Source organism: Saccopteryx bilineata, chromosome 4 (assembly GCF_036850765.1).
Source record: "Saccopteryx bilineata isolate mSacBil1 chromosome 4, mSacBil1_pri_phased_curated, whole genome shotgun sequence".
In the NCBI taxonomy this organism is placed as follows: domain Eukaryota; kingdom Metazoa; phylum Chordata; class Mammalia; order Chiroptera; family Emballonuridae; genus Saccopteryx; species Saccopteryx bilineata.
Window position 1 is genome coordinate 90,796,637 of NC_089493.1, and position 24,105 is coordinate 90,820,741.

At 49.2% G+C, this 24,105-nt stretch overlaps 3 protein-coding genes across 14 annotated transcripts; 1 reads left to right on the forward strand and 2 right to left on the reverse strand.

Annotated features, from left to right (window-relative positions):
* Positions 1-486: 486 nt before the first annotated feature.
* On the reverse strand, positions 487-9,460 carry NDRG2 (NDRG family member 2). 9 transcript variants are annotated; one of them, XM_066277329.1, is made up of 17 exons: positions 9,371-9,460; positions 7,680-7,745; positions 6,898-6,978; positions 6,519-6,560; positions 6,027-6,132; positions 5,676-5,796; positions 5,432-5,494; positions 4,458-4,518; positions 4,173-4,259; positions 3,807-3,863; positions 3,397-3,500; positions 2,846-2,890; positions 2,504-2,555; positions 2,215-2,262; positions 1,919-1,954; positions 1,712-1,763; positions 487-1,482 (listed from the first exon to the last, which is right to left on the reverse strand). In XM_066277329.1, exons 3-17 carry the CDS (start codon positions 6,970-6,972, stop codon positions 1,316-1,318), a joined length of 1,116 nt encoding a protein of 371 aa, XP_066133426.1. In that variant the 5' UTR covers positions 6,973-6,978; positions 7,680-7,745; positions 9,371-9,460; the 3' UTR covers positions 487-1,315. The 9 variants fall into 9 exon arrangements, with proteins under 9 accessions (XP_066133426.1, XP_066133424.1, XP_066133423.1 ...); XM_066277327.1 differs by having other exon boundaries at positions 9,351-9,435; XM_066277326.1 differs by lacking the exon at positions 9,371-9,460 and adding an exon at positions 9,147-9,344.
* Positions 9,461-9,528: 68 nt separating this feature from the next.
* Positions 9,529-15,918, forward strand: TPPP2 (tubulin polymerization promoting protein family member 2). 4 transcript variants are annotated; one of them, XM_066277336.1, is made up of 5 exons: positions 9,529-9,763; positions 10,398-10,508; positions 14,266-14,444; positions 14,679-14,832; positions 15,620-15,918. In XM_066277336.1, the coding sequence occupies exons 3-5, from the start codon at positions 14,272-14,274 to the stop codon at positions 15,806-15,808; spliced, it is 516 nt and encodes a 171-aa protein (XP_066133433.1). In that variant the 5' UTR covers positions 9,529-9,763; positions 10,398-10,508; positions 14,266-14,271; the 3' UTR covers positions 15,809-15,918. The 4 variants fall into 4 exon arrangements, with proteins under 4 accessions (XP_066133433.1, XP_066133432.1, XP_066133434.1 ...); XM_066277335.1 differs by lacking the exon at positions 10,398-10,508; XM_066277337.1 differs by lacking the exon at positions 10,398-10,508 and having other exon boundaries at positions 9,693-9,763; positions 14,194-14,444.
* Positions 15,919-17,904: 1,986 nt separating this feature from the next.
* RNASE13 (ribonuclease A family member 13 (inactive)) lies at positions 17,905-18,418 on the reverse strand. Its single transcript, XM_066277259.1, has one exon. It carries the CDS (start codon positions 18,416-18,418, stop codon positions 17,957-17,959), a length of 462 nt encoding a protein of 153 aa, XP_066133356.1. The 3' UTR covers positions 17,905-17,956.
* Positions 18,419-24,105: the final 5,687 nt, after the last annotated feature.

The window sequence follows — 24,105 nt, forward strand, 5'->3', positions numbered from 1 at the left end:
TTGCTTTGACTCCCCTGAAGGAGTCTTCAGATTGGGATCAACTGAGTAAACCAATAACCCCTCCAGAAACTGCATGAGGTATGATCTGCTGATTGTATCAAACCACCTAAACTGGCATCTAGGTGACCCCCCAGAGGCCTGCAGGACAGAGATGGCCTTGGACACTTCAGTTGGCTTTCTGTACTTTGTTTTTTAAGAGCATAATGTTGGTGAAATCTCTGAAATCCTATGGCATTTCTCAATAAGTCATAAGGAACTCTTCTAAGATCTAAGTAGCTCCTCTCCCAAAAGGTGAAGATACTAACAGTATCAAGGGCAATACCATTCTATTGAATAGGAGCCAATGACTATGAAGTCACATTTGTGAAGTGTCTGTTATACAAGCCCCCTCCCATGGTTTATGTCACGTGGAGAAAAGAATGTGAGAGTCGGGCAGGAAGAAGGTAGGAAAACGGCAGGATGCAGACAAACTGAGACCAAGAATAATAATGGTGCTCAGATTCCTCTACAGTTTATTGTTACAGCAGAAGTTGCAGGAGACAGGAGAGCACCCTCCACACGTAACACGCTGTGGTCAGAGCCCCGAAGTAGCCCTTCCCACCCTTATCCTAAGACCCAAGCAGCCCTGTCCCAGCTTGGCCCCCTCCCCCTCCCACTCTAGACACACACTGTCTAGACAGCTACCAAAGTTAGTGCGGCCGCTGGCCCCAGGCCCCTTCCTGTTGCCCCAGCTCCAACCTTCCCTCAAACTTATTCATCGCCTACCACCTCCCACTCCGACTTCCATTCACACACTGGATATTTCCATCACATCCTGAGGACCACTAACTCACCGCAAGCCCCCCTGACACATTCCTTTAGGCCCATATCCTTCACAGATCTGAAGGGTTAATAAGAAGCCATACCCACTTTGGTGAATGGAGACCCCGTACCAAGTCTCTTACCCTTGCAACGGGATGTGTAGGGAGAGTCTAGGGGAGGCATGTGGACAACTACAAGCACCTCTTATCCCTCATCTATAGACACCTAGATTAGGGAGAGGGGACACGTGCCCTCTCTGCCTTAACACCAGAATGAGGGAGAGGGATCATTTAGGGGTCTGGGTCCCTAAGAGATATTAGGACAGCTCTCCCAGGAGCTGAGGGGAATCACAGGTTAGAGGTCAAGGTTAGGATAGCAATCAAAGATCAAAGTCATCTCCCCACATGATCTGCCCATCTTCCCTTGCTCACTCTGGCCCAGTGCCCAGTGCACCTCCCAGGTTAGTGCTACAGAAGGTGACGGCTGGGTCCCACACCTGGGCAACATGGGCCACTCAACAGGAGACCTCCATAGTGTGCCCCGGGGGCCCTGAAGGCAGAGTCCCAGACTCGCTGCTCTGGGACAGGGTTCGAGAGCGGGACCGGCTGCCATCAATGGAGGCTGCGCTGGTCAGGGAGGCTGTGCGGGACCGAGACAGGCGAGTCATGCAGGATGAGGCCACTGTGGAGACAGAAGGATAAGCAGGCGGTCAGAGAGGAGGTGGGAAAGAGAGGCTGGCAACTCAGAGTGGGGCCTGAAAGTTACAGATGGGGCCGGGGGGTCAATGGGTTTGATTTGGCAAATGGTGGTAAGTCCAGGAATTAGCCTAGAATGGTTCCTCCCCTCAGAGGCCATCCTCATCCTTGCAGCAACCCCTTGTCCTCATGAGAACCTCCGAGCCCATACTCACTGTAACCCATGCCTTGCAGGAAGTACTTGAAGGCCTCGGTCAGCTTGCCTGGCTGAGGAAGTAAGATGAGGAGAGGGAGACACTGAGGTGAGGTTATGAGCTGAGCAGGAGCCCAGGGCTGTGGCAGGTGGGGGACAGGATGTGTGGCAAAGGGTATATAGTTCAGTGACACTAATATCCCATCCCCGGGTGGCAGGGGGTACTCACCTGAGTCAGCTGGGGTTGACCTCCCGAGTCGGCCATCTATTCAGGAGAGAGCCACACAGAAAAAGTAAAGCGCCCATGAATAAAGTGAGCCAGCCAGAGATAGAAGGGGCTCTTCCTGCTTCCCCACCCCAGGCCCTTAGGGGTTTTATTGTTTGTTTGTTTGTTTGTTTACTTCACACACCCCACTTGCTCCCAGGCAGGACCCTGGAGGCCTAGAGGCTGAATCTAGGATTCAGGATATATAACTCCGGACAGGGGGCCAGGAGTCAGGCTGGGCATGGGGTAGGGTTACTGACCTTGAGGAAAGAAGTCTGGGTGGGGTCCAGTTTTGAATTGCATTCCACCTGGAGTAATGAGTGAGGTCACACTCCCTGTGACCCCTCCCACCCAAGGGACCCAAGGACCCAGTCCTAGTTCCTTTCCTATCAGCCCCTACCCATTTCCTTCTTAAAAGGAATGGAGGGTCTTATGCACCAAAGTTGCTCTTTGTGTCCCAAAAGGACCTTGCCTCTTAGCAAGAGACTCCTCTAACCATGCCCCTGGGACTCCAACCCTCCCTCACCCAACCCCAAATTGCCTACTGACCACTGCATCTTCATGGGGTGCTTGGTCTCCTACCACCAGCATCACGGGGCACCTAGAGGCACAGTGTCAGGGAGGAGGTGGTGAGCCCCTGGCACTCCCTCACCCGACTCTTCCGGACGAGCAGCTGGAAAATGTCTGGCTCCAAAAAAGAAAGCCTTCCGAACCCCACTGACCCACCAAGAGGATTCAAAGGTAGAAGACCTAGTGGATGGTGGTTTGCTGAATGGGATGAGGTGGGAGGTAACAAAAAAATCCCCGGGCAAAAGACCCTCCTTCTAAAGGATATAAGCACCTAAGGAAGATCCAGGGAGAGAGAAAAAGCTGTATCTCTTAAAGTCTTACTTGAGGGTGACATCACCTCCACGCTCAAAGTTCAGGTCTCGGCGGCTAGAGAGGGGTTAAAAGAGGAGCAGCAATTTTAGGCAGGAAATACTATCCATCCAGATAGAAGCTATCTCCCCATAAGGAAGCTATCTTCCTCCCAAACACTACAGTCAAATACTGGCGATTAAAAGTAGGAAACAAAGGAGAAGGTGGTAGGCAGGCCCAGCATGACCCCTAGAGCCACTGTGCCTCCCCTCCGCCACCACCGCTGCCCCGGTCACTGGTCAGAGGGGAGTGAGGAGGGGAAAGGCAGGTCATCGTCTTACTTTTGGACATACAAAAAAATCTTCAAGGAAAGTAAACAGGAGGAAGGGGGACAGACAGCTCCTCACAGGGCTTCCCACTGGGTCCACTCTGCAGCTGTCCCAGCTGCACCCCAAATCCCGCCCTCCTTGCACACCGTGTGCTTTCCAGACTTCCCTCTCCTCTTTGCCTCCCCGGTGCCCCCAGGCACTGCTTCCAAATGCTCTCACATGCACACACACACGCAAACACAAACACACACTCACTTGTTGTAGCTGTTCCAGTACAGTTCAATATTATCCAGGTTGGGTGCGTGTGTAATGATATTTCTATACTTCTGTACCAACTCAGAATTTCCAGACAGCTCTTCCTGAAGGAAAGAAGAGGGAGGAAAATTAGGGTTGGGAAGAAAAACCAAGAGTTACTGGATACAAAAGGCAAACCTTCTTGGTAGTGAACACACAATATAATATACAGATGATACATTATAGAGCTGTACACCTGAAATATGTAATTTTATTAATCAATGTCACCTTAACAAATTCAATAAAAATTTTTAAAAAGACAAGCCTTCTTCCCTTCCAAGATTCTGTCCCAGCTAAGGGAATCACCTCAAGTATTCAAATCCCTGCTGGTCCCCTCTTTTTCCTCCATCTTCCACTTTTCAGCCACTTACCTGGCTGAAAAGATGTCCAAGTATCATCTCCGGAATGGAAGAGGTGAGGCCTGTTAGCTATGAGGAAAGGGCAGGTGAGAATGCTCAGATATTACGGGGAGAAGAGAGCCAAGCAAGGAGCAGCTTCTTTCCTGCTCTATGTCCCCCCCCACCCCGCCGCCTTGTATTTCATAGGCCAGTCAGTTACACTGGGAGAGCCTATCCTATCAGCCCCAGTCACTGCTTCTAATTTTCCTAATTGCACACACGCACAGACACATGCACGAACACACACTCACTTGTTGTAGCTGTTCCAGTACAGTTCAATAGTATGCAGGCTGCAAGGGAACCCCCACCCTAGAGCTCAGGACACAGACCCCACCAAACCTTGTGGGCTGCCCAGTCCATCCAACCCTTGGCATTGGGATCAATGTTGATGAGGACTAGACCCTCAACTGTATCCTGGTGGTTAAGCTGAGGGCAGCAGAAGAAAGGAGAATCAGAGGCAGGGCATGGCCTATCCCCTCCCCACTAAGTTCTACCCACTCCCAGGCTTCCATGGGGCTTCCCTCCCCACACTCAGAATCACATCCTCCTGCCAAACACACACTATACAGCCAACCATGGGCCTTGGACCTGCCTTTCCCTCATCTGGGAGTTTTTAATTCTTACAGCATATCGCGACAGGATGTAGGCTCCAGCTCCAACACCAACTCCAATTATTGTGGAAAAACTGTGAAAGTGAAATGTATGTCTACACGGTGTTCAAACTTTGGCTCTCTAAACTCCTTACCCTCCTTCCTAAGGTCATGGACACAATGGACAGAAAAAGACCTACTAAAGAACTAAAAACTGACACTGATAGGCTATGTCCCTGAAGTCTTTCCCCAGCTCCCTCTTGGACAGCTGGTGTCTTGAAAAGAAACACCCATCCACCAACCAGCCGGACACTGTTTTCCTAGGTAGCTCTTTGTCCATTTTCCATTTTCAGAAGTTAGTTCAACTTGTTCTATTTTAATTCCTAGGAACTGAGGAGAGAACTTGAAGCAAGATGTAAACAAACAAACAACAATAACAACAAAACACAACTTCAGTGAACAACAGAAAGAATACGGTTAAAAAGAGACAAAGATGTGAACCAGAGCTGTCTAGGGCCCTGGTATCCAGGAAAAGCCAAGCCAAGGACAGAGCTCAAGAGTGCATACTAAGGAGGCCTCGCCTGGCTTTCTCATCCTTCTCCCACTCTCCCTTACACACAGGGCTTCCCGTTCCCAGGTGTGTGTGTACAGGAGGGGGAGTGGGAGGAACAGAGGAACAGAGACAGGTCCATCTGGTTCCTCAAGGATTATGTCACCCCCCTTCTCTTCCTGCCTAGCTTTCTGATCCTTCCTCAGCCCGAGGCAGAGCCTCAAATAGCCCCTTCCTTTTTCTTTCCTCCATCCATTAGGTCTTCTCAGCTGACTCAAATCAATTTTCAAACCGATCCCTCTTACTCTCAAAAATCAGGCTGAGAACACGGAGGAGGAAGACTATATCTAGGCCAGAAAACAAAACGCGCCCAGGAACCATGGTGGACATAGGAGTTCTAAGGGCCACCTTGTGCTGGAAAGGAAAACCCGGTTTGGTGGGATCCCCAGGCCTCTCACTTTAAGTACTGCAGGATGCAAGGGATCGTGTCCGCAAGCTGGTCCAGAGAAGGGTACTGATATCTGGGGAAGAGAATAATGCTAAGGAAAATACCAACCTGCCCCCACTGCCCCCACCTCGGGTGTCCTAGTCATCCTCTCCCAGAATCACCACGGCCCTCCCTTTCCTCCTCCCTTGGCCAGGCATCCCTACACCTGCCTGGTACCTCACAATCTGATGAGGAGGGAGGGAACTAATTCTCACCCCAAAGGGAACACAGGAGCCCCCTCTTCCATCCCGGGGGCATCCACATGAACTCGCACGAAGTTCTGAATAATTTCCTGCATGTCCCCAAACTGAAACAGTGGCTGGAAGCAAGATTTATCTAAAGAGAATCCCCATCACCCCAACAATAGAATCAGACAGGGAAAAATGTCCCCAAGTCAGAACCCCACCCACTTTCATGCCACAGTCAGAGTAGGAGAGAACTTCTTGACATACCACATGGCTCCCTTCCCGCCCATGAGGACCTTCCCCTTACACTGGAGTTTTACCCTCCCTCGCTGCCCCAACCTCTTTCCAGAAAGGAGTGGGAGGAGAAGTAAAGGTCCTTACAGTTGAGTCCCACATCATGGTAGGTGAGTATTGCTGGGCGTTTGGGTTTGGGGGTGCCATAGACAGTAAAATTGACAGAGCCATAAGGTGTCTCCACAGAGTGAGTCTGCAGGAAAACAGGTCACCATCAGGTAAAAGTTAAGCTGAGAGGACAAGAGGCAGGAGAAAGGCCTCCACAGAAGTCAGGGAGTTCACATGGGGGAGGGGCAGAGAGGAGAAGCGAAGAAAGTATTAGAAATAAGATCAGAAAGAATTTAATTTAGGTAAATATGACACTGGAGATGATTTTGAGGGTAGAAAAGAATAATGAAAGACGGAGCATCAAGGAACTCTGAGAGGGGAGGGGAAGGGAAGGGAAGGGGAGAGATGGGGATGGGCAAGGACTGGAATAGAAGGAAAGGGAGCAGAGAGGAGAGCCAGGTAGATCAGCCTCTCTCTCCTGGGGGAGAGGAGAGCCCCTCCTCCCACCCTGGGACTGTCCCAAGCCGTTACCTGTCCCTGGTCCAGGAGGATTCGGGCAGCTAGCTCAGCCTCCTGGAGAAAGACACAGACAGACAGATCCACACAGAAACACAGAACCATGTAGAGTGGAGAGATAGATGGAGAGACAGACACAGATAAAGAGCAGTAGGAGAAGAGACCAAAGACAGAAAGAGATGACAAGGAGAAACATGGAGAGGATTAAGATTAGTATAGTGACATGACAGAGGCCTGGACTCCCAACTGTGGTATATGGGCACAGAAACATGGAGAGAGGTGGAGAAGGTAGGAATCCATGGATTAGGATGAGATTGTGGATTTGGAAAAGCAGATGAAGGGGATGCTTGGAGGTCTGGAATTTGGGCCTAGGCGTCAGAGGGTCGCTAATAACCTTGGCCACCTCGAGCATCTGCCCTGGCAACAGCGGCTTCTCCTCTGTGATCTGCACCTCCTGCAGCTCCGCCATGGTGGCCTGGCAGGGTGAGGAAACACCGAGATTGGGGAGGTTGCCTCTACATACCCCCACAGCTCCTGGAATACCTTCTCCCTCTCTCAGGACAGGGCAGGGGACCCCAGAAGCTGAAGAGGGCTCCAGGACTCAGAGAGCCTTTCCTGCCTATGTCTAGGCCACTGAGGGGAAGGGCTGTGTAAGAGGAGCCAGGACAACACTTCTCTTCTGACCGGCCATCCCCACTGCTCCCCTCAACACCATACCTGCGGACCCCCCTCCCCTGTCCTGGATGGGAATACCAGGGTGGGGCAGCAGTACAGCTCAGGTTTCCCAGGCTATATTTAGGGGCCACCCCATACTCCCAGTTAGGAAGGGGTGAAACTAGTAGCTCGGTCACTAGGTACACCAGATACTAGAGGACAGGTAGAGAAACTTCACAACTGACTGTGACCTTCAACTAAAGCTCCAATGTCAGCAGCTCAAAAGGAAGGGGGATAAAAATGACCTAAGTAACATGGCAAAGAGGGGAAAAGGGAAAGAAAAGGGGGACAAGGGACTTCTGTGTCCAACTGACCCAATATCTCCCTTCCTCCCAAGACTCTCCCTCCTCCCAACTGTGGATAAATTAACACACATTCAATATTAGTAGGGTGGGTGAGTTGCAAAGCAGCCTGCAGACTAGCACAGTAAAGAGCCTGCAGCTTGGGGGTGGGGTCACTTACTGGGCTCCTATTGGCTGGATGCAGTAGGGTCAAGGGTCAGGGTTCTCACTGCTCCTGGCTTTGGGTCTGAGAAAACAAGGCAATGAGGTGAGTGACATGGGAGGCGGGCAGACCCTGGGTCTTTTAGGGATATAAAACCTCAGCCAAGACCTAGATTACCTGAGTCACCAACCCTCCCCAGGTCACTAACCCTCCCCAATCTGTACCCCTGAGTCCAGTGAATAAGTCTTCTCTAGGTTTCAACTAGAATCAATACAGGCTGGAGAGGCCGGTGGGGCAACAGAGAGCGCAGGTATCAGTCCAGGCTAGGGGGAGGAGAGAAGGAAGTGCTGATGTGGAGGAAGGAGTGTGGTTCTTGTATCAGAACCTCTGGATTCTAGTCCCGATTCTGCCGCTACCGGTGTGACCTTGGCTCAATCAGTACTACTGGCCTTAATTTCCTATTTGCAAACTAGAAGTGGGGACTCGGGGGTCCCCAAGATTTTTGACAGCTGTCAAGTGACAGCAGGGCGTGACTGTTTCCCTCCGCCATTAATAATAATAATAATAGTAAACCCTTAAAAAGCTTCGTGCCTTCGCTTCTCTCCTCCATCCAGTCTCGATGTGGGTTCTGGAATGGAGAGAGGCGAGGAGGGTAGCCCCACAATCTCCTCCCAATCTCCCCCGACGGACAACCCGAAAGAGCCGAGAGCCAGCTGGGAGGATGGATGGGAGGGTTGGGACTGTCCCGGCCCAGCACCGAGACCTGTCCCTTCGAGTCCCTACGCTGTCCGTACGCGTGGGGACCGACACCTTCGCACGGCGGGCGCGGAGTGCCCTCGGTCCTGGACATAACCTCGCGCACGTCCCAAACACGCCCTGCAGCTCGCCGAGCCTCCGCCTTTGTGCGCAGCAGCCCAGCACCCCCTCCTTGGTGCGTCGGTGCTCCCAACCGGTCGGCTCCCAGGAATAGAGATCAAGCCGCCCACCGGCTCGGCAGACGCCGGCCAGGCCCTGCGGCCCCTCGCCTGCCCCTCCCCCTACCTGCTGCCGCTGCGGCCGCTTCCACCTTCACTTGCCTTTGACTCTCCAGCCCTCCTGGGCTCGGGTTCCCCACAGACCCGCCCCCGGCCCGCCCCAGCCCGCCCACGGGCCGACAGCTCCCCGCAGATCCGCCCCAGACCCCCAGTAAACACCCTCCCTTACCCCGCCCCAGGCTGTTTGCGGCTCGGGAAGGGCAATGCTGGGGGCCGTAGGGGAACTCTAAGGAAAGCAAACTGTGGGTGCTTCCGGGCTTCGCTTGAGCTCCCCACACAACCCCCTGCAACTGGGCGGTTGTGGGGTGTGCGGGAATCCCTTAGTCCTGCGGGGGATCCCCACTCCCGCCCTTAACACCGCCCTCACCCGTGACCTGGATCTGCCTATTGCACTGTAGCTCTGCCCTTCGCCCCCAGACTCAGTGGTGGGGACGGGTAGGGGGAGACGAACCCAGGGTGCTGACACCCCACGATTCCGACTCCGCCCGCCCGGAAACAGAGAGCCTGGTTCAGGAAGGAGGAGGTGGGCGGGGACCGCAGCTGAAGAGGCGGGGGGTCTCGCCCGCTTGGGAGAGGCAGGTGTGCCAGCACCCTGAGGGTGGTGGGCGTCGAGGGCGCTGGAGTTCCAACTCCAGGGCGCCCAGAGTCCTGGTACCTCCTCTTCCTGCTGCGTACCGATGCCTGCTGTCCCGCTGCTCCCTGTGAAGTTGGAAAACAAGGCGGAGGGGGAGGGGAATGCGGGGGGCCGCTATAAATAGAGGGAGATCGCCAGAGGGGGGGAAGAGGGTGGCCCAACGGGGACTCCCAGGTCAAGGCCCCAAGGGGGGGCGGAGGAGGGGCAAGGGACCCCCAGGCGCTCTGACTCTTGGGTAAACAGGCACGGGGGTGGAGTTAACTCTGCGGGTGGAGTGGGGGCTTGGGGAGGACGCGGTGTCCCGGGCTGGGACCCAAGAGACCCTGTGGCTTCGGCGCTAACCCCTCCTAGTCCGGCCCAGAGCTCGGGCCGGCTGAATCTCAATGGCCAGGCGACTGTTTCGCAGGGTCTCCTGCATCTCTCTCAGTGTTTGGGTGAGTTAACTGTCCTACACTCCTCACTCGGGTAGTCCTCCCTACATTTAGATGCACCCTCCCTGTATGTACCCCTAAGAGGAAGACCACCTGGAATGAGATACTTATGTGGTTAAGGGAATTCGAAGTTTACCTAGGCAAAAGGAAACTTGATAGAATTTCTTCCCACCTGCACCTCTTTAGCTCCCCTCCTCCCAGGGTCACCACCCCATCCTGTCCTTCAGCCTGATTCCTGAGTTGCCATTTAGGGGGCTGGGCGCCAGGCCAGTTAGGAACAATAGCCAATGGAACTGAAGCTGCCAAGTGCAACACCAGCACAGACTACCCCCCCAAGACCCCCAAATCGCCTTACCCCCTCCTGCCTGGGAACCACCCCCCACAACCCCCCCGCGCCACCCACAACCCCTCTTCCATCCAAGGAACATCAATGCCCCTTTCATCCCCACTTGGCAGGGTCTACTGGAAAAAAGGAGGGGCCAAGAGGGAGGAGGTGACCCAGAGTAGGAGAACTAGTCAGAATAAAACCCAGCTTTCAACATGCCCAAGTCTAAAGGACCCCCCTACATTCCCTAGTTGAAGCACCCAAGTTTTCCTCTATTCCCTTCCCCCACTTACTTCAGAACTATTTCCCCAGAAACTGGCACAGAAGCCGGGCACCCTGGCTCCTCACCTATTCCTTCTCCCCTCAGGATGTCAGTTTAACACTCTCCTGGACAAGAAAAACCTGCTGGAATTAGGATCATAGGTAAAGATGCATAGGACAAACGAGAGATCTCACCAGCCCTCCTAGAACTGGGGGAGAAAGAAAGCCTAAAGTGAGAACTTTTGCTTGCTGCCTTCTCTTATGTGTCTAAAGTAGTCTTACTTGGAGTGGGGGAGGGAAAGACCTGGAGGTTCCAGCATCTAAATTAGTCTCTGGGTCAGGATGACTCAGGGGGAACCTGATAAGGGGCCTACGCAGGGGCGTGGGGCAGACAGGAGGTGGGAAATTTCCACTGGGATCTGTTTACTTCCTAGGCCTAGGGGTCTCACTTGACTACAGACAGAAATGAGGCTGCTTGTGCCCTAAGACAAGGTTACTCTCTGTCAGAGTAGGTCCCAGCCCAGCCCTGGTGCTGGTGGCCCAACAAGGATAACCGCTCTCTCTAACTTCCTTCTCTTGGACCAGAAGCAGCTTTCAAACTGTACCTTCAACTGAGTGACAGCTTTAAGTATGTGTGCTATGTGCAAGCACTCTGCAGATGGAATTCAAAGAAATGTGTAGGCATACCCTCTCCAGAAGCTTATAATGGAATAGTTGACAGACAGTATATAGACAGAAAAAGTTTTAAAAATATGTAAAATTAGCCTGACCTGTGGTGGTACAGAGGTCACTAGTTTGAAGCCCAAGGTCACTGGCTTGAGCTCTGCCCCCCGGCACATGTGAGAAAGCAATCAATGAAGAAGTAAGGTGTCACAACAAAGAACTGACGCTTCTCATCTCTCTCCCTTTCTGTCTTTCTGTCCCTCTCAGTCCCTCTCTCTATCTCAAAAAAAAGGCACATACGACAAGCAATCAACGAACAACTAAAGTGAAGCAACTATAATCTCACTTGCTCCCTCTCTCTCTCTTCCTTCCCTCTCTAGAAATCAATAAATAAAATCTTTTTAAAAAAAAAAAAAACGGGTAAGATTGTAATTTTTTAATTTTATTTTTATTTATTCATTTTAGAGAGGAGAGAGAGAGGGAGAGAGAGACAGAGAGACGGGAGGGAGGAGCTGGAAGCATCAACTCCCATATGCACCTTGACCAGGCAAGCCCAGGGTTTCGAACCGGCGACCTCAGCATTTCCAGGTCGAGGCTCCATCCACTGTGCCACCACAGGTCAGGCCAATAAATAAAATCTTTTAAGTGTATATCTATATGATTAATTGTTCAAGTTGTGTCCCATCCTTCTCAAATGGGAGATCAGAGATGTCCATTCCCACATGATGGTTGTAGTATCCCCTGATGGAGACGAACCATGAACTCAGCTATACTTTCAAGTAAGTTTGTATAGTATTCTGATAATCACAACATCTATGTGTATAGTAATACTTACATGTGCAACGCTTATTATTTATTCAGTTGACAATAAATCTTCTGTGTACATATAGATTCCAGGGGCCCTTACAATAATTTAGAAATCTTCATTCCAGGAGGCTGCAGCCCATCAAGCTAGGAAACATTGTCTTGGTATAATACTCAGAAGGAAAAGGGTTTTATTCCTAGGGTGAAACACCCTATGAAGACTGTAACTGTGGAGTATTTGGGTAAGAGAGAGAGAGCATAAGGGAAAGTTTGAGGGCAGAAACACACAAGTTATTCTGAAGAATAGAATAATAGCTACTTTGTGCAAGGTATTTTCCATAAATTATCCCCCCAATACCATAGGGGGGATTATTATTATTATTGTCCTCACTGTACAGATGAGGAAACTGAAGCTCAAAGATGTTTAGTGACTTGCCCAAGGCCAACTGGCTAGTAAATAATATATCTAAGATTCTAGTTCCCACCCAGATTCATTCCATTCCAAAGCCATACTATTTCTACTAGGAGGTAGCCCTCTCAAGCATATACTGTAGTGATTAAGCCATTATGGCTTCAGATGAAGAATAATGATGAGAGGTTAGTGATGTTTGGTAAGGTAGATTGAGGCCAAGTGTGAAAGTCCTTGAATGACAGGGGGAAAAAGTTTGGCACCAAAGGCCCATAGAATGCTTTGGGTAGGAGTAATGTATAGTATAAAAAATAGCTTTGTGGGGGAGATAGATTATAGGGTGGGTTGGGATAAAACATTCAATTTAGGATAGTGATCATTTAAAAGCCAGGAGACTCTACTAAATAGAAAATGACAAGTACTTCAAGAAGTACAGGAATAATAGGAATGAAAAGGAATGGATATTTAAATAAAAACAAAAACACTTATAGAAATTGGTGACTTGGCCTGACCTGTGGTGGCACAGTGGATAAAGCGTCAACCTGGAAACACTGAAGTTGCCAGTTCAAAACCCTGGGCTTGCCTGGTCAAGGCACATATGGGAGTTGAAGCTTCCTGCTCCTCTCTCTCTCTCTCTCTCTCTCTCTCAATCTTTCTCTCTCTCCTCTAAAAATGAATAAATAGATAAAAATAATTTAAAAAAAAAAAAAAAGAAAGAAATTGGTGACTGATTAGACAGGAAGGGGAGGGAAGTCACCAACTTAGTTCCTCTATTTTAAGATCCCTGAAAGTTATCCACTTATATGATTTCTGCTAAAGACAAGGCCAAAGAGAAATCCCTGAGAAACATTTTTGACTTGCACAGAAATTTATCTAAAAGATTTTCAAAGTCTGAGATTCATCCTCAAATTGACTTATTTCACCCTGACCCACCCAGATCTGTTACACTCCAAGACAATATTGAGCCCAGCAAAGACACAAAGTTCCTATTGAGGTTGGTCTGTTAAACCCAATGAGATTCTCCATGTTGGCCTGGGCCTGGAGACTAGAAAGAAAGGCAAGGTTGGACTGGTGTTTGTTTGTTTGTTTGTTTGTTTGTTTGTTTGACAGAGACAGAGTCAGAGAGAGGGATAGATAGGGACAGACATACAGGAAGGAAGAGAGATGAGAAGCATCAATTCTTCGTTGCAGCACTTTAGTTGTTCATTGATTACTTTCTCATATGTGCCTTGACTGTGAGGCTACAGTAGATCAAGTGACCCCTTGCTCAAGCCAGCGACCTTGGGCTCAAGCTGGTGAGCTTTTCTCAAGCCAGATGAACCTACACTCAAGCTGGCGACCCCTGGGTTTTGAACCTAGGTCCTCCGCGTCCCAGTCCGATGCTCTATCCACTGTGCCACCACCTGGTCAGGCTGGATTGTTTTTATTAACAATGCCTATCTGTTTTATTAACCCCTTCCCTGGGCTCTCTTTGGCTTTTGTTGAGGGGTAGAGTATAAGGCAATTTGACCCGGACCCAGAAGACTGAGTCAAGTTGTGCTGGAATGATGAGGAAAGTTTGATCATCTGGAGAGATCAAAAGGTTGGCAACTTGTTCAATGCATCACCCAAGATAAGAAAACCCAAAGACCTCTCCCCCAAAGACTAGGGTTACCTCTGGGGCTGGAGGTGATGTCATATAAAAATTACTGAGGTCATAGAAGCTTTCCTCTCTTCCCCTGTCTCCTCATTGCCACACAGTCTCTCCTGCCAGCTGGCTCCCACATATGCACACACACAAAGGCTGGGAAGGGTCAGGCACCATCTATGCACTCTTAGGTACAAAGAGTGTCAGAACGTAGGCTCCACATTAGTATCCCTGGTGCTGTGAACAGTAAGTAGGAAAGAGGAGAGACAGGAACAGAAAGGAGGGTGTTTGTTCTTGTTGTTGATGCACGTTTTATCTTAATCCCTATCTTTCATACTCCTCAGTCCTCCCTTCCCCATCAACCTCACTCCCAACCCCCGATCTCCACTTCCCCTCTCTCCTCCCCCGACCTCTAGTTGATCATGGCATCAGAAGCAGAAAACACATTCCATCGGTTTGCTGTTTTCGGAGAATCATCAAGCAGTGGCACTGAAATGAACAACAAGAACTTCTCCAAGCTGTGCAAAGACTGTGGCATCATGGATGGCAAGACAGTCACATCCACTGATGTGGACATCGTGTTCAGCAAAGTCAAGTAAGGGACCAAAGATGGGAGTAGGGGTCATGAGTAGAATAAACAAAATAGTAAGACATGGAAGGGTTTATGTGATGGAACATTTGTAATGGGTCTACTGAGCACTTACTGGGTACCTTACTGTAATCTGTCCTTAAGGCACTCAGTTGCCCAGCCTGAATAAGGGGAGAGTTGGACCTTTGCAAGTGATGAGTTCATAATGCAGAGTTCCTGAATTTCTGTCTGACTGACCAGGGCCAAGAATGCCCGAACCATCACATTTGAACAGTTCCAGGAAGCGATGAAGGAACTGGGCCAGAAGCGATTCAAGGGGAAGAACCCAGTTGAAGCCCTGGAGAATGTTTATAAACTTCTGGAGGGCAAGGATCCAGCTACCACTGGTGTTACTGTGAGTGACATCCTTCATCTCTAACACTTGACCATAACTTCCTAAATCCCTGCTGCTCCATCTCCTTTTCTATGTCCAGTGACCCTAATGCTTGCCAACTAGAGATGCTATAGGGAGACAGGGCAGACAGCCTCTGGGGCACTGTTGGTACTATGAGAGACTTCAGAGGTCATCTGGTCATTTCAGAGGTGAGGAAACTGTGGCCAAGAGAAGGGTAATGATCTGCCCAAGGTACACAACTATTTCAATAGCAAAATTTAGACTCATTCTCAAATGTTTAGTATCTGAGCCAGTCAACTAGGGCCCAATGGACACTGAGTGCAGAAGACTTGGTACCTGATCTCCACTCTTCTTCCTTCTCTTTTATAAGGTCTAATCCTTGATTTTCTGCCTCTACCCACCCTCTGCTCCCTATTTTTCCCCTCTCTACTAAAAGCTCTTTCTACTCTACATTTCAAATAGGAGCTATCCAGTAGGAAGAACCTTGTTTATTGATCTGGGGTTGAAGTCTTGTGGCTATAGCTCTGTCAAATAACTCCTCCAGAAGCAGAGAAATCCTCACATAGTCCACTCATCCCCATACACCCAGACTCCTCCTCCCATATAAGGGGATAGCTCTTGCCACAGTTCCCGCTCACAGCCACATCTGGGCCCTGAGAAAGCAGCACCACTCCAGGGCAGAACAAGAGCTCTGGGCCCTAGGAGAATCAAAGACCATCTTTAGAAAAAGGGTGTAACTGTGGAGGGGAAAGGATAGGGATCACACCCATCATCCTCTGGCTTGCAGAAAGCAACAACTGTGGGTGGGGTGAGTCGGCTGACGGACACCAGCAAGTACACTGGCACCCACAAGGAGCGCTTTGACCAGAGTGGCAAGGGCAAAGGCATCGCAGGACGGGAAGAGATGACCGACAACTCAGGCTATGTGAGTGGCTACAAAGGTGCTGGCACCTATGATAAGAAGAACAGCAACTAGGGAGTAGCCTCGTTCCCAGCCTCAACTGGCAGGAGTAGCCTGCCAGTCCTTGTCCCTGCATCTTTAACACCAGGGAGTTCAGGGAGCAATAAACATCTGTGTGTGCCGCAGCTAAGAAGATCTGTCTTCAATCAGGGTAAGGGATGGATGGACCCATTGATGTAGAGAAAGAGGAGATAAGAGAAAGCCCAAGGAGTCAGTATTTCCAGCTCTCCATCTTTTGCCCTATTTAGTCTGATGCCTCTGAGCCAGGAGTTAGCGTTCTCCTCAACAACTGCTTCTAAGATCAGGGTTGAGAAATACATTTGGAGATAAGAGATGAACCAGATGTGGAGGCAAAAGTACTTGCTCTTGCATTCACACACTACTGGTATTCACCATGCCCACCTGCCAAAGGGGAGAAGCAATTCCTGATTTGACATAGGATGACCTAGATACCACCAAGAAGACCCCATCCCTCCACCTTGCTCATCTGCTGCAATCCAGGTTCTGCTGTGGAGAGAAATAGCAGCCAGCTAGGACCTACTCACCTGACTCTTTTTTTTTTTTTTTTGTATTTTTCTGAAGCTGGAAACAGGGAGAGACAGTCAGACAGACTCCCGCATGCGCCGGACCGGGATCCACCCGGCACGCCCACCAGGGGCGACGCTCTGCCCACCAGGGGGCGATGCTCTGCCCCTCTGGGGGGTCGCTCTGCTGCGACCAGAGCCACTCTAGCGCCTGGGGCAGAGGCCAAGGAGCCATCCCCAGTGCCCGGGCCATCTTTGCTCGGGAGGGGAAGAGAGAGACAGAGAGGAAGGAGGGGGGGTGGAGAAGCAAATGGGCGCTTCTCCTATGTGCCCTGGCCGGGAATCGAACCCGGGTCCCCCGCACGCCAGGCCGACGCTCTACCGCTGAGCCAACCGGCCAGGGCCCTTACCTGACTCTTATTACAAGTTTATTCTAGAGCTGAGGGAAGAGAGAATCCAGCTTCAACACTCAGCTGGAGGTGAGTTTTACCCCACCGCACCTCCATCGTGGTTCAAAGGACACAGAAGATCCCACTGACAGCTAAGGGGAGCCCAGGAAGATGGCCGGAAGTGGGTGATCTCTAGGATTTTGAGAGTAGGAGTTCTAGTGCACTAAGGAAAAAGGAATGAAATAGAACTGAGTCAGATATGTTTTTTATCTTTTTTATTTTTAAATGATTATAGGTTCACAGAAAGATGCAAGAATAGTACAGAGAGGTTCCATGTACCCTTCACCCAGGTTCGTCAATGGTTATATCTTACATAACTCAGATGTGGTTTTGAAACCTTCTGTGACTTCAGCTAGACCCACCTCACCCATCTTGTCAGCAGCAGATTCTAGAGTTTGGGGAAAAACAGGAAGAACTTTGGGAAGTAACAGGATGCAGAACTCTTTGAGGGGATAAATCAGAGAAAATAACTTGAAACTCCTGTGAGCCGAGGTGAGAATTGTGGAAAAGAGGTTGGCAAAGACGGGATGACTAAAAGAGGCCGGGAGTGTGGGGAAGAGACACTGGGCTCCATGGTAGAAGGAAGGAAGAAAGAACAGGTTACAGGTTACATGAAGAAAATGATTTCATAGAGAGGAGCAGACTGGGAACTGAGGTGGGTTCTGAGGAAGTGAGATTGAAATGAACCTAAAGGTCTCAGGGAGGTTTCTATAGCTAGAGATACCCATTGTGTGGGTGAGGGAGTGGAGACAGTCATAGGGAAATGGGGAAGAATGCAAAGAGAAGGGTGGTAGGGATGGGGAGTTGAAACATTGAGCTGAGTGCTTGTTGCCATGGTGTAAGTTGAGGCTCTGGCCCTTCATCCAGAATTGAGTATCTGGCTCAGTGGATGGACAGTCACTGCCAACTGGACACAGTCATCTTCTTGGGTGGGTATAACTGTCTGTGGGTGAGGGAGGGTGGTAGGAGAAGGAAGAGGTAAACAAATTGGAAAGGACCTAGAAGACAGTAGAACTCTGAAGGATGACCAGAGCTCTGGGTATTTTTTCTACCTCCTTGTTCTTTTGGGAGGGAACCCTGCCTACTTTCAAAATTAGGGGAAAAGTCTTCAGGGATCAGGGTTTTGGAAATAGGAACAGGCTGGTCTGTGGTGGCAGTAGGAGGTGGTTAACAAGAAAAGCTTCCCTTCCTTAGTAGAGGTCAATGATACCTATTGGTTTAGCATCATGCTTTCCAGAACAGAGCAAGTAAAGCCTTTGGTTGGTTAAGGTGCCATTGTAGTGGCAGCTGGTGGACAGCTTTTTGGTGACCAGAGAGCAGGTTGTGATGGGAAAGGAGTCCTGGGTGAGTGTACAGTATTCATTGTAATTCTCACAGAAGTTCTCACAGGTCTTGCAGGCCTTCAGAATGGCTTCCCAGGGGGCATGTATCACATAATGGTTCTTTGGGCAATACCAGTTATTCTTTTTGCCCCGTACATAGGCCACCAGACCATTGCAGTAGCCCTGAAAACCAGCTGGGTAGTTAACCTGGGGATAGTCCATGTGTATGTTGCGGAAGTTCTTGATGGCAGCCTGCAGCATGGTGTCCACTACCACAGTTGGCCCTAGAACAAGCTGGAGGAACAGGAGCCAAGCCACAGCTGGTGCCATTCTTCCTGCTGGTAGAGTTAAGGAGGTTGGAGGCCTTCTGCCCCTTCCCCGAGTCACCAGCATTCCCCCAGCCTTCCCTGTGTGCCTTCCCCTATACCCTAAGACCTGAACTGTATGTCAGAGACCATTCAGCCTTAGACCTCATGCCCCAGAGAGAGGAGACACTTACCCAAGGTCACCCAGCTGGTCAGCCACCTTCAGCCATTCCTCCCACCTACTGCCTCAGCCTTACCCAGTTCATTAGCTGTAGCACTTACAGAATAAGAGGTCCAGCTGGTCCTTGGGTGAGCAATTATTCTTGACAATCCTTGGCCCCAGTCAATACTTCTGGTAAAATAAAGATTAAAATTTAAAAATGCGGAAACAACAGAAGGAACAGGCTGAGATACGATTCTTTAATGGCTCTGGAGGAAGAACAGGAGCTGGAAGGTGAACAGGACAGCAGGCAGGGATTCTAACTGACTGAGACCAAGGACAGCCCAAAAGTGAGAGAGGCTGGGAAGGTTTCTGGATAAAGACCAGTCAGGCAGGAGGGAGTGACCCCTGAGTTTGAGGAGACCCTGTGCTGAGGGGGTTGGATGGATGGGAGGAAAGAAATATTGCGATCTGGTTTTCTCCTTTCTGGTGTCATAAGAACACTTAGTTCCAGCCTCCTTACTAGAAGTCCCTAAGTTCTTGGGCTTTCTTTGATGTCCATAGGTCCTACTCCTCCAGAAAGGTGAGAAGAAAAGTACTGTCATGTTTCTGAGGAACACAGTGCTGCTTATTGTTGACCCTTTGAGTACAGAGTGTCTGCCACTCTCTCACCCCACCCACGGGAGCCCACACACATGCAAGAGCCTCAGAGTCATGATAGAGTTAGAATCAAAGACCTCTGTGTGGGCCCCCCACAATCCCCACATCAATTTAACAACAATCTCAATGACACAATCACACCACTCCCTTACCAGTAACCTCTGGTCCTTTTGGAGTCAAAGGACACCTGGACTGACCCTGAAGCCTCAAACTTGTTGGTTGGATTAGACAGCATAGCTTGGACTTAGGAGGTGGGCCATGTGTGCCCAGCAAGTCAGATTCTTGCTATTGTCATTTCAGGAAAGGTCAGGCTCCTAACTCTCTTTTTCATGGACACCTTCTCCTTTATCAGAAGCAAAGAACCTGCCAGCCACTCAGTCCTTGACTTCCACAGACCCTTCAGCCCGGTCTGCCTACAGGATATGATCCAGGTTGTGGGCTTCCACTCCAGAGAGCCTATCCTAGTCTCCCTGGAGAGCGGGCTCAGGGAATCAGACTGCAGAACACTGAGTGCACCAAGGTCAATGCGTAGTTGGGGGGGGGGGGTGCAGAGAGAACTGCTGTTCCTCATTCATAGCACCCCTAACTTGCTTTTTCTGACAGCACAAACTACAGTCTAAAATTGAACCCGTCCTTTCCACAACTTGCTTCTCCTCCTGTGTTGCCTCTCTCAGCTTCCTCAGTTGCCTATACAAGAAATCAAAGAGTGATCTTCCACTCCACCTATGGGGAGACAGTGTCTAATCTACGTAGCAAGGCTTTTGAGTAAAACAGACCAGAAATTGAATCCTGCTTTGCTGTTTACAGGCTGTGCACTGTCAATCTAAGTTTACTAAAACACTGTAAACTTTAGTTTCTTTGTCTGTTAATGAGGATAATATTTTTTTAATAAATTTTTATTAATGGTAATGGTATGACATTAATAAATCAGGGTACATATATTCAAAGAAAACATGTCTAGGTTATTTTGTCATTAAATTATGTTGCATACCCCTCGCCCAAAGTCAGATTGTCCTCCGCCACCCTCTATCTAGTTCTCTGTGCCCCTCCCCCTCCCCCTAACTCTCTCTCTCCCTCCCTCCCATGTCTTCCCTCCCCCCACCCCTGGTAACCACCACACTCTTGTCCATGTCTCTTAGTCTCGTTTTTATGTTCCACCAATGTATGGAATCATGTAGTTCTTGTTTTTTTCTGATTTACTTATTTCACTCCGTATCATGTTATCAAGATCCCACCATTTTGCTGTAAATGATCTGATGTCATCATTTCTTATGGCTGAGTAGTATTCCATAGTGTATATGTGCCACATCTTCTTTAGAGGATAATATTTTATACCTGTGGCAGCATTGAGATTCATTAAGATGTATATCAAGAGCTTTTATCCCAGTGCTTGGCACATGTTGAGCATTCAAAAAGAGCATGAGTTCTTCAGTCACGTAGCCCTGGAAATCTTATCTAAACTTTTCCTAAGCCTGTTTCTTCTATTCCTATTTCTTCCCCTTCTCAGTCTCTTTCTTCTCCTGAACACCGCACTACTCCAACTCCAGTAAGGCTCTACCCCTCACAGGATGTAAGACTTTCCATGTCTCCAACAGCATCTCCGTGCCTGCCTGCTCTGCCATTGGGCCCCCGTCCCACCTGCAAGTCCTTGTCCATGTTGTCTCGTCCTCACGCTCTTGCCCCCATCAATTCCATTGAGCTAGCTCATAAGAAGCCTCAGGCCAGAGATCCCGTGTAAGAAGCCTCTGCTTGGAAGGCCTCTCTAGGGAAGTTTGCACAGCCAAGCAAGTGAGGGTGTAGCCCACACAGGCAAATGGCTCACCTGTGCCCTTCAGGCTGGCCTACAAGCCAACACTGAGTGGCAGCCCATGAACAGAGAGGTACCTGAGCCTGCTGACTCAAGTCTTTGTTTTGAGGAAGCTTATTATACTGTGTGGTCCCCACCTCAAAGCATGCCACCTCTTTTTTATTTGCTCAAGTCTGCAACTTCCTTGAGAAGAGAAAGGGGCCTCTCATGCCTCTTGGTCTTCTTTTCCTTTATTCACTACCCACCCACCACCACTACTCACCTCTGCACACACAATTACAGAAATGGAACAGCGCATCGTAAAGGAAGGACTGCAGGAGCTGATATTGGATAACCTACTGAGTTACTGTTTCCTTTTTTATACAATGGGATTAATACCTTCCTTGCCTCATGAAGCTATAAGAATAGAATGAGATATTCAGCATGAAAGTGCCTTTTGACCATTAAACAATATTTAAATAGGAAACTGGAGATGGTCTCTTAGGTTCTACACCAATTTACATTTTGCCCCAGTTGACTGAATGTCTGCAAAGCCTCTTTCATTCCCCAAATAAGCCAAATGACCTGCCCCCAATCCCTGCTCTGCGAGTGACAGCTAAAACTGTCTGCCAATCTAGAGCCCCGTCTAACGCCTGACTTAAAATTCATCTTCACAAAACTTTCTATTATTAGTAAAGCCTGTGTTGATTATTCTAAAACATTTTTACTTATTGATTTTTTTTAGCAAGTGAGAGAGAAAAAGTGAAGGTGGGGGGAACAGACAGACAGGAAGGGAGAAAGGTGAGAAGCATCAACTCATAGTTGCGGCACCTTAGTTGTTTATTGATAGCTTTCTCATATGTACCCTGACGAGGAGGGGTGGGTTCAACCGAGCCAGTAACCCCCTTGCTCAAACCAGCTATCTTTGGGCTCAAGCCAGTGGCTATTGGGTCATATCTATGCTCCCACACTCAAGCTGGATGAGCCTGCACTCAAGTTGGAGACCTAGGGGTTTTGAGCCCATGGTCCTCCACGTCCCAGGCTGACACTCTATCCACTCCACCACCACCTGGTCAGGCTATTGATTTTTGTTTTAGAGGACAGAGAGAGAGAGAGAAATGGTGGGGGTGAGGGTCATAGGGGTAGGAGTGGGAAGCATCAATTCATAGGAGTTACTTCTCATATGTACTTTGGGCAAGTTCAGGGCTTCAAACCAGCAACCTCAACATCCCAGGTCTATCTACATCCTATCCACTGCACCACCACAGGTCAAGCTACTCTAAAATATTTAAAAATAATAATTAAATATCATCTGAAAAGCACTATGACAAATTTGAGGGGAAATATAAAGGTAAGTAAGAGTTCCAGTCAATTAAATTTATAATTCAATAAGAAATACATATGAGCATAAAGGTATGAGCCACAGAGCCAGGAAAAGTGCTGAGTGTGAGATGGGCCTTTGGTTTTCAAACTGCCATCCTAGTGGTCTGATCTTTAAAATCCTGTCCTAGAGGTGTTGATCCATAGAATTGCTTCTTCTATTCTGACATCTTTGTTGTGGTTTCATTTGCTCCTTAAGCCTGAGATATTACACTGGACTTGGCCTAGAGATGAAGAAACTAAGTTTTAGAGAAGGATAGCAGCTGGCTCAAGGTCATAAGTCTAATTCAGTGGTCCTCAGTGGAGGACAATTTGATCATGTCTGGAGACATTTTTGGTTTTCACAACTGGGAGGTACTACTGGTGTCTAGTGAGTAGAGACCAGGGATGCTGTTAACAAGCCAACATTGCACAAGACAGCTCCCACAACAGAGAAGCATCCAAACTAAAACACAAATAGTGCTGAGGTTGAGAAATCTGGTCCAATGAGAGAATCAGATTTCCTAACAAGTGCAGACTTACACTATATATATTAAATATATATTTGTTAGATTTTGCTTATAATGGTACTGGTTTTTCTATCAGCAAATGGAGGACTGATAGTTCACCACTGAAACAATTTTAAGTTATTTTTTCTTTTAAAGTGACCCTATGCATGTAGTTACCTACACGTTTCTCTCCCCCTTCCCCTCCCCAAGGGTAAGTATTTCTAGACAACTAGCTAGAGTGACAGGTGCAAGGGTAATTTCCTGTGATTGAGGGGAACTCCCAAGACTTTTCCCAGAATGAGCGTACCTCAATCTTAATGGCATCACTTTTTGCCCCATCCAACTCAAACAGTATACTGTGTCATAGACAGTTCCTAGGTTGTTCTTGAACCCAAAGGATTGCTCCAGTCATCTTAACTTTCTGTTGTAGCTTCACCTCAACCTCAGGATTGGTGTTTAGGAGCTTCATTGTCAGTTGCTCAATCTGCTACCCAACATTAAGAATTCGTCGTGCCCTGGCCGGTTGGCTCAGCGGTAGAGCGTCGTGCGTGCAGGGGACCGGGGTTCGATTCCCGGCCAGGGCACTTAGGAGAAGCGCCCATTTGCTTCTCCACCCCCACCCCCTCCTTCCTCTCTGTCTCTCTCTTCCCCTCCCGCAGCCAAGGCTCCATTAGAGCAAGGATAGCTAGGGCGCTGGGGATGGCTCCTTGGCCTCTGCCCCAGGCGCTAGAGTGGCTCTGGTAGTGGCAGAGCGATGCCCCGGAGGGGCAGAGCATCGCCCCCTGGTGGGCAGAGCATCGCCCTGGTGGGCGTGCAGGGTGGATCCCGGTCGGGCGCATGCGGAAGTCTGTCTGACTGTCTCTCCCCGTTTCCAGCTTCAGAAAAGTACAAAAAAAAAAAAAAGAATTCGTCATGATCCCATCTGGGACTGGGATCATTCAGGGCAGAGTGATAACCCAGAAGCTGAATCAGTTTACGTCACTTATCTGGGAGGCATTATATTTATACTGTATCCTGTGGAGGATACAAAAGAAGTGTAGCTGATGGTCCTTGTCTTCTGGTAACTGACAGGCTAAATTGGAGGAAAACAATAAATCCACATGAAGAAATAACCAAAGATTCAATGCAAAAAATTATACACTTTAAAGACAGTATTTGTAGGAACTTAAAGATGAGAAAGCTCCCTCTGAATTGGGAAAATTAGAGCAACTTTTAGTGGTAAGAGTCATCCTGAAACC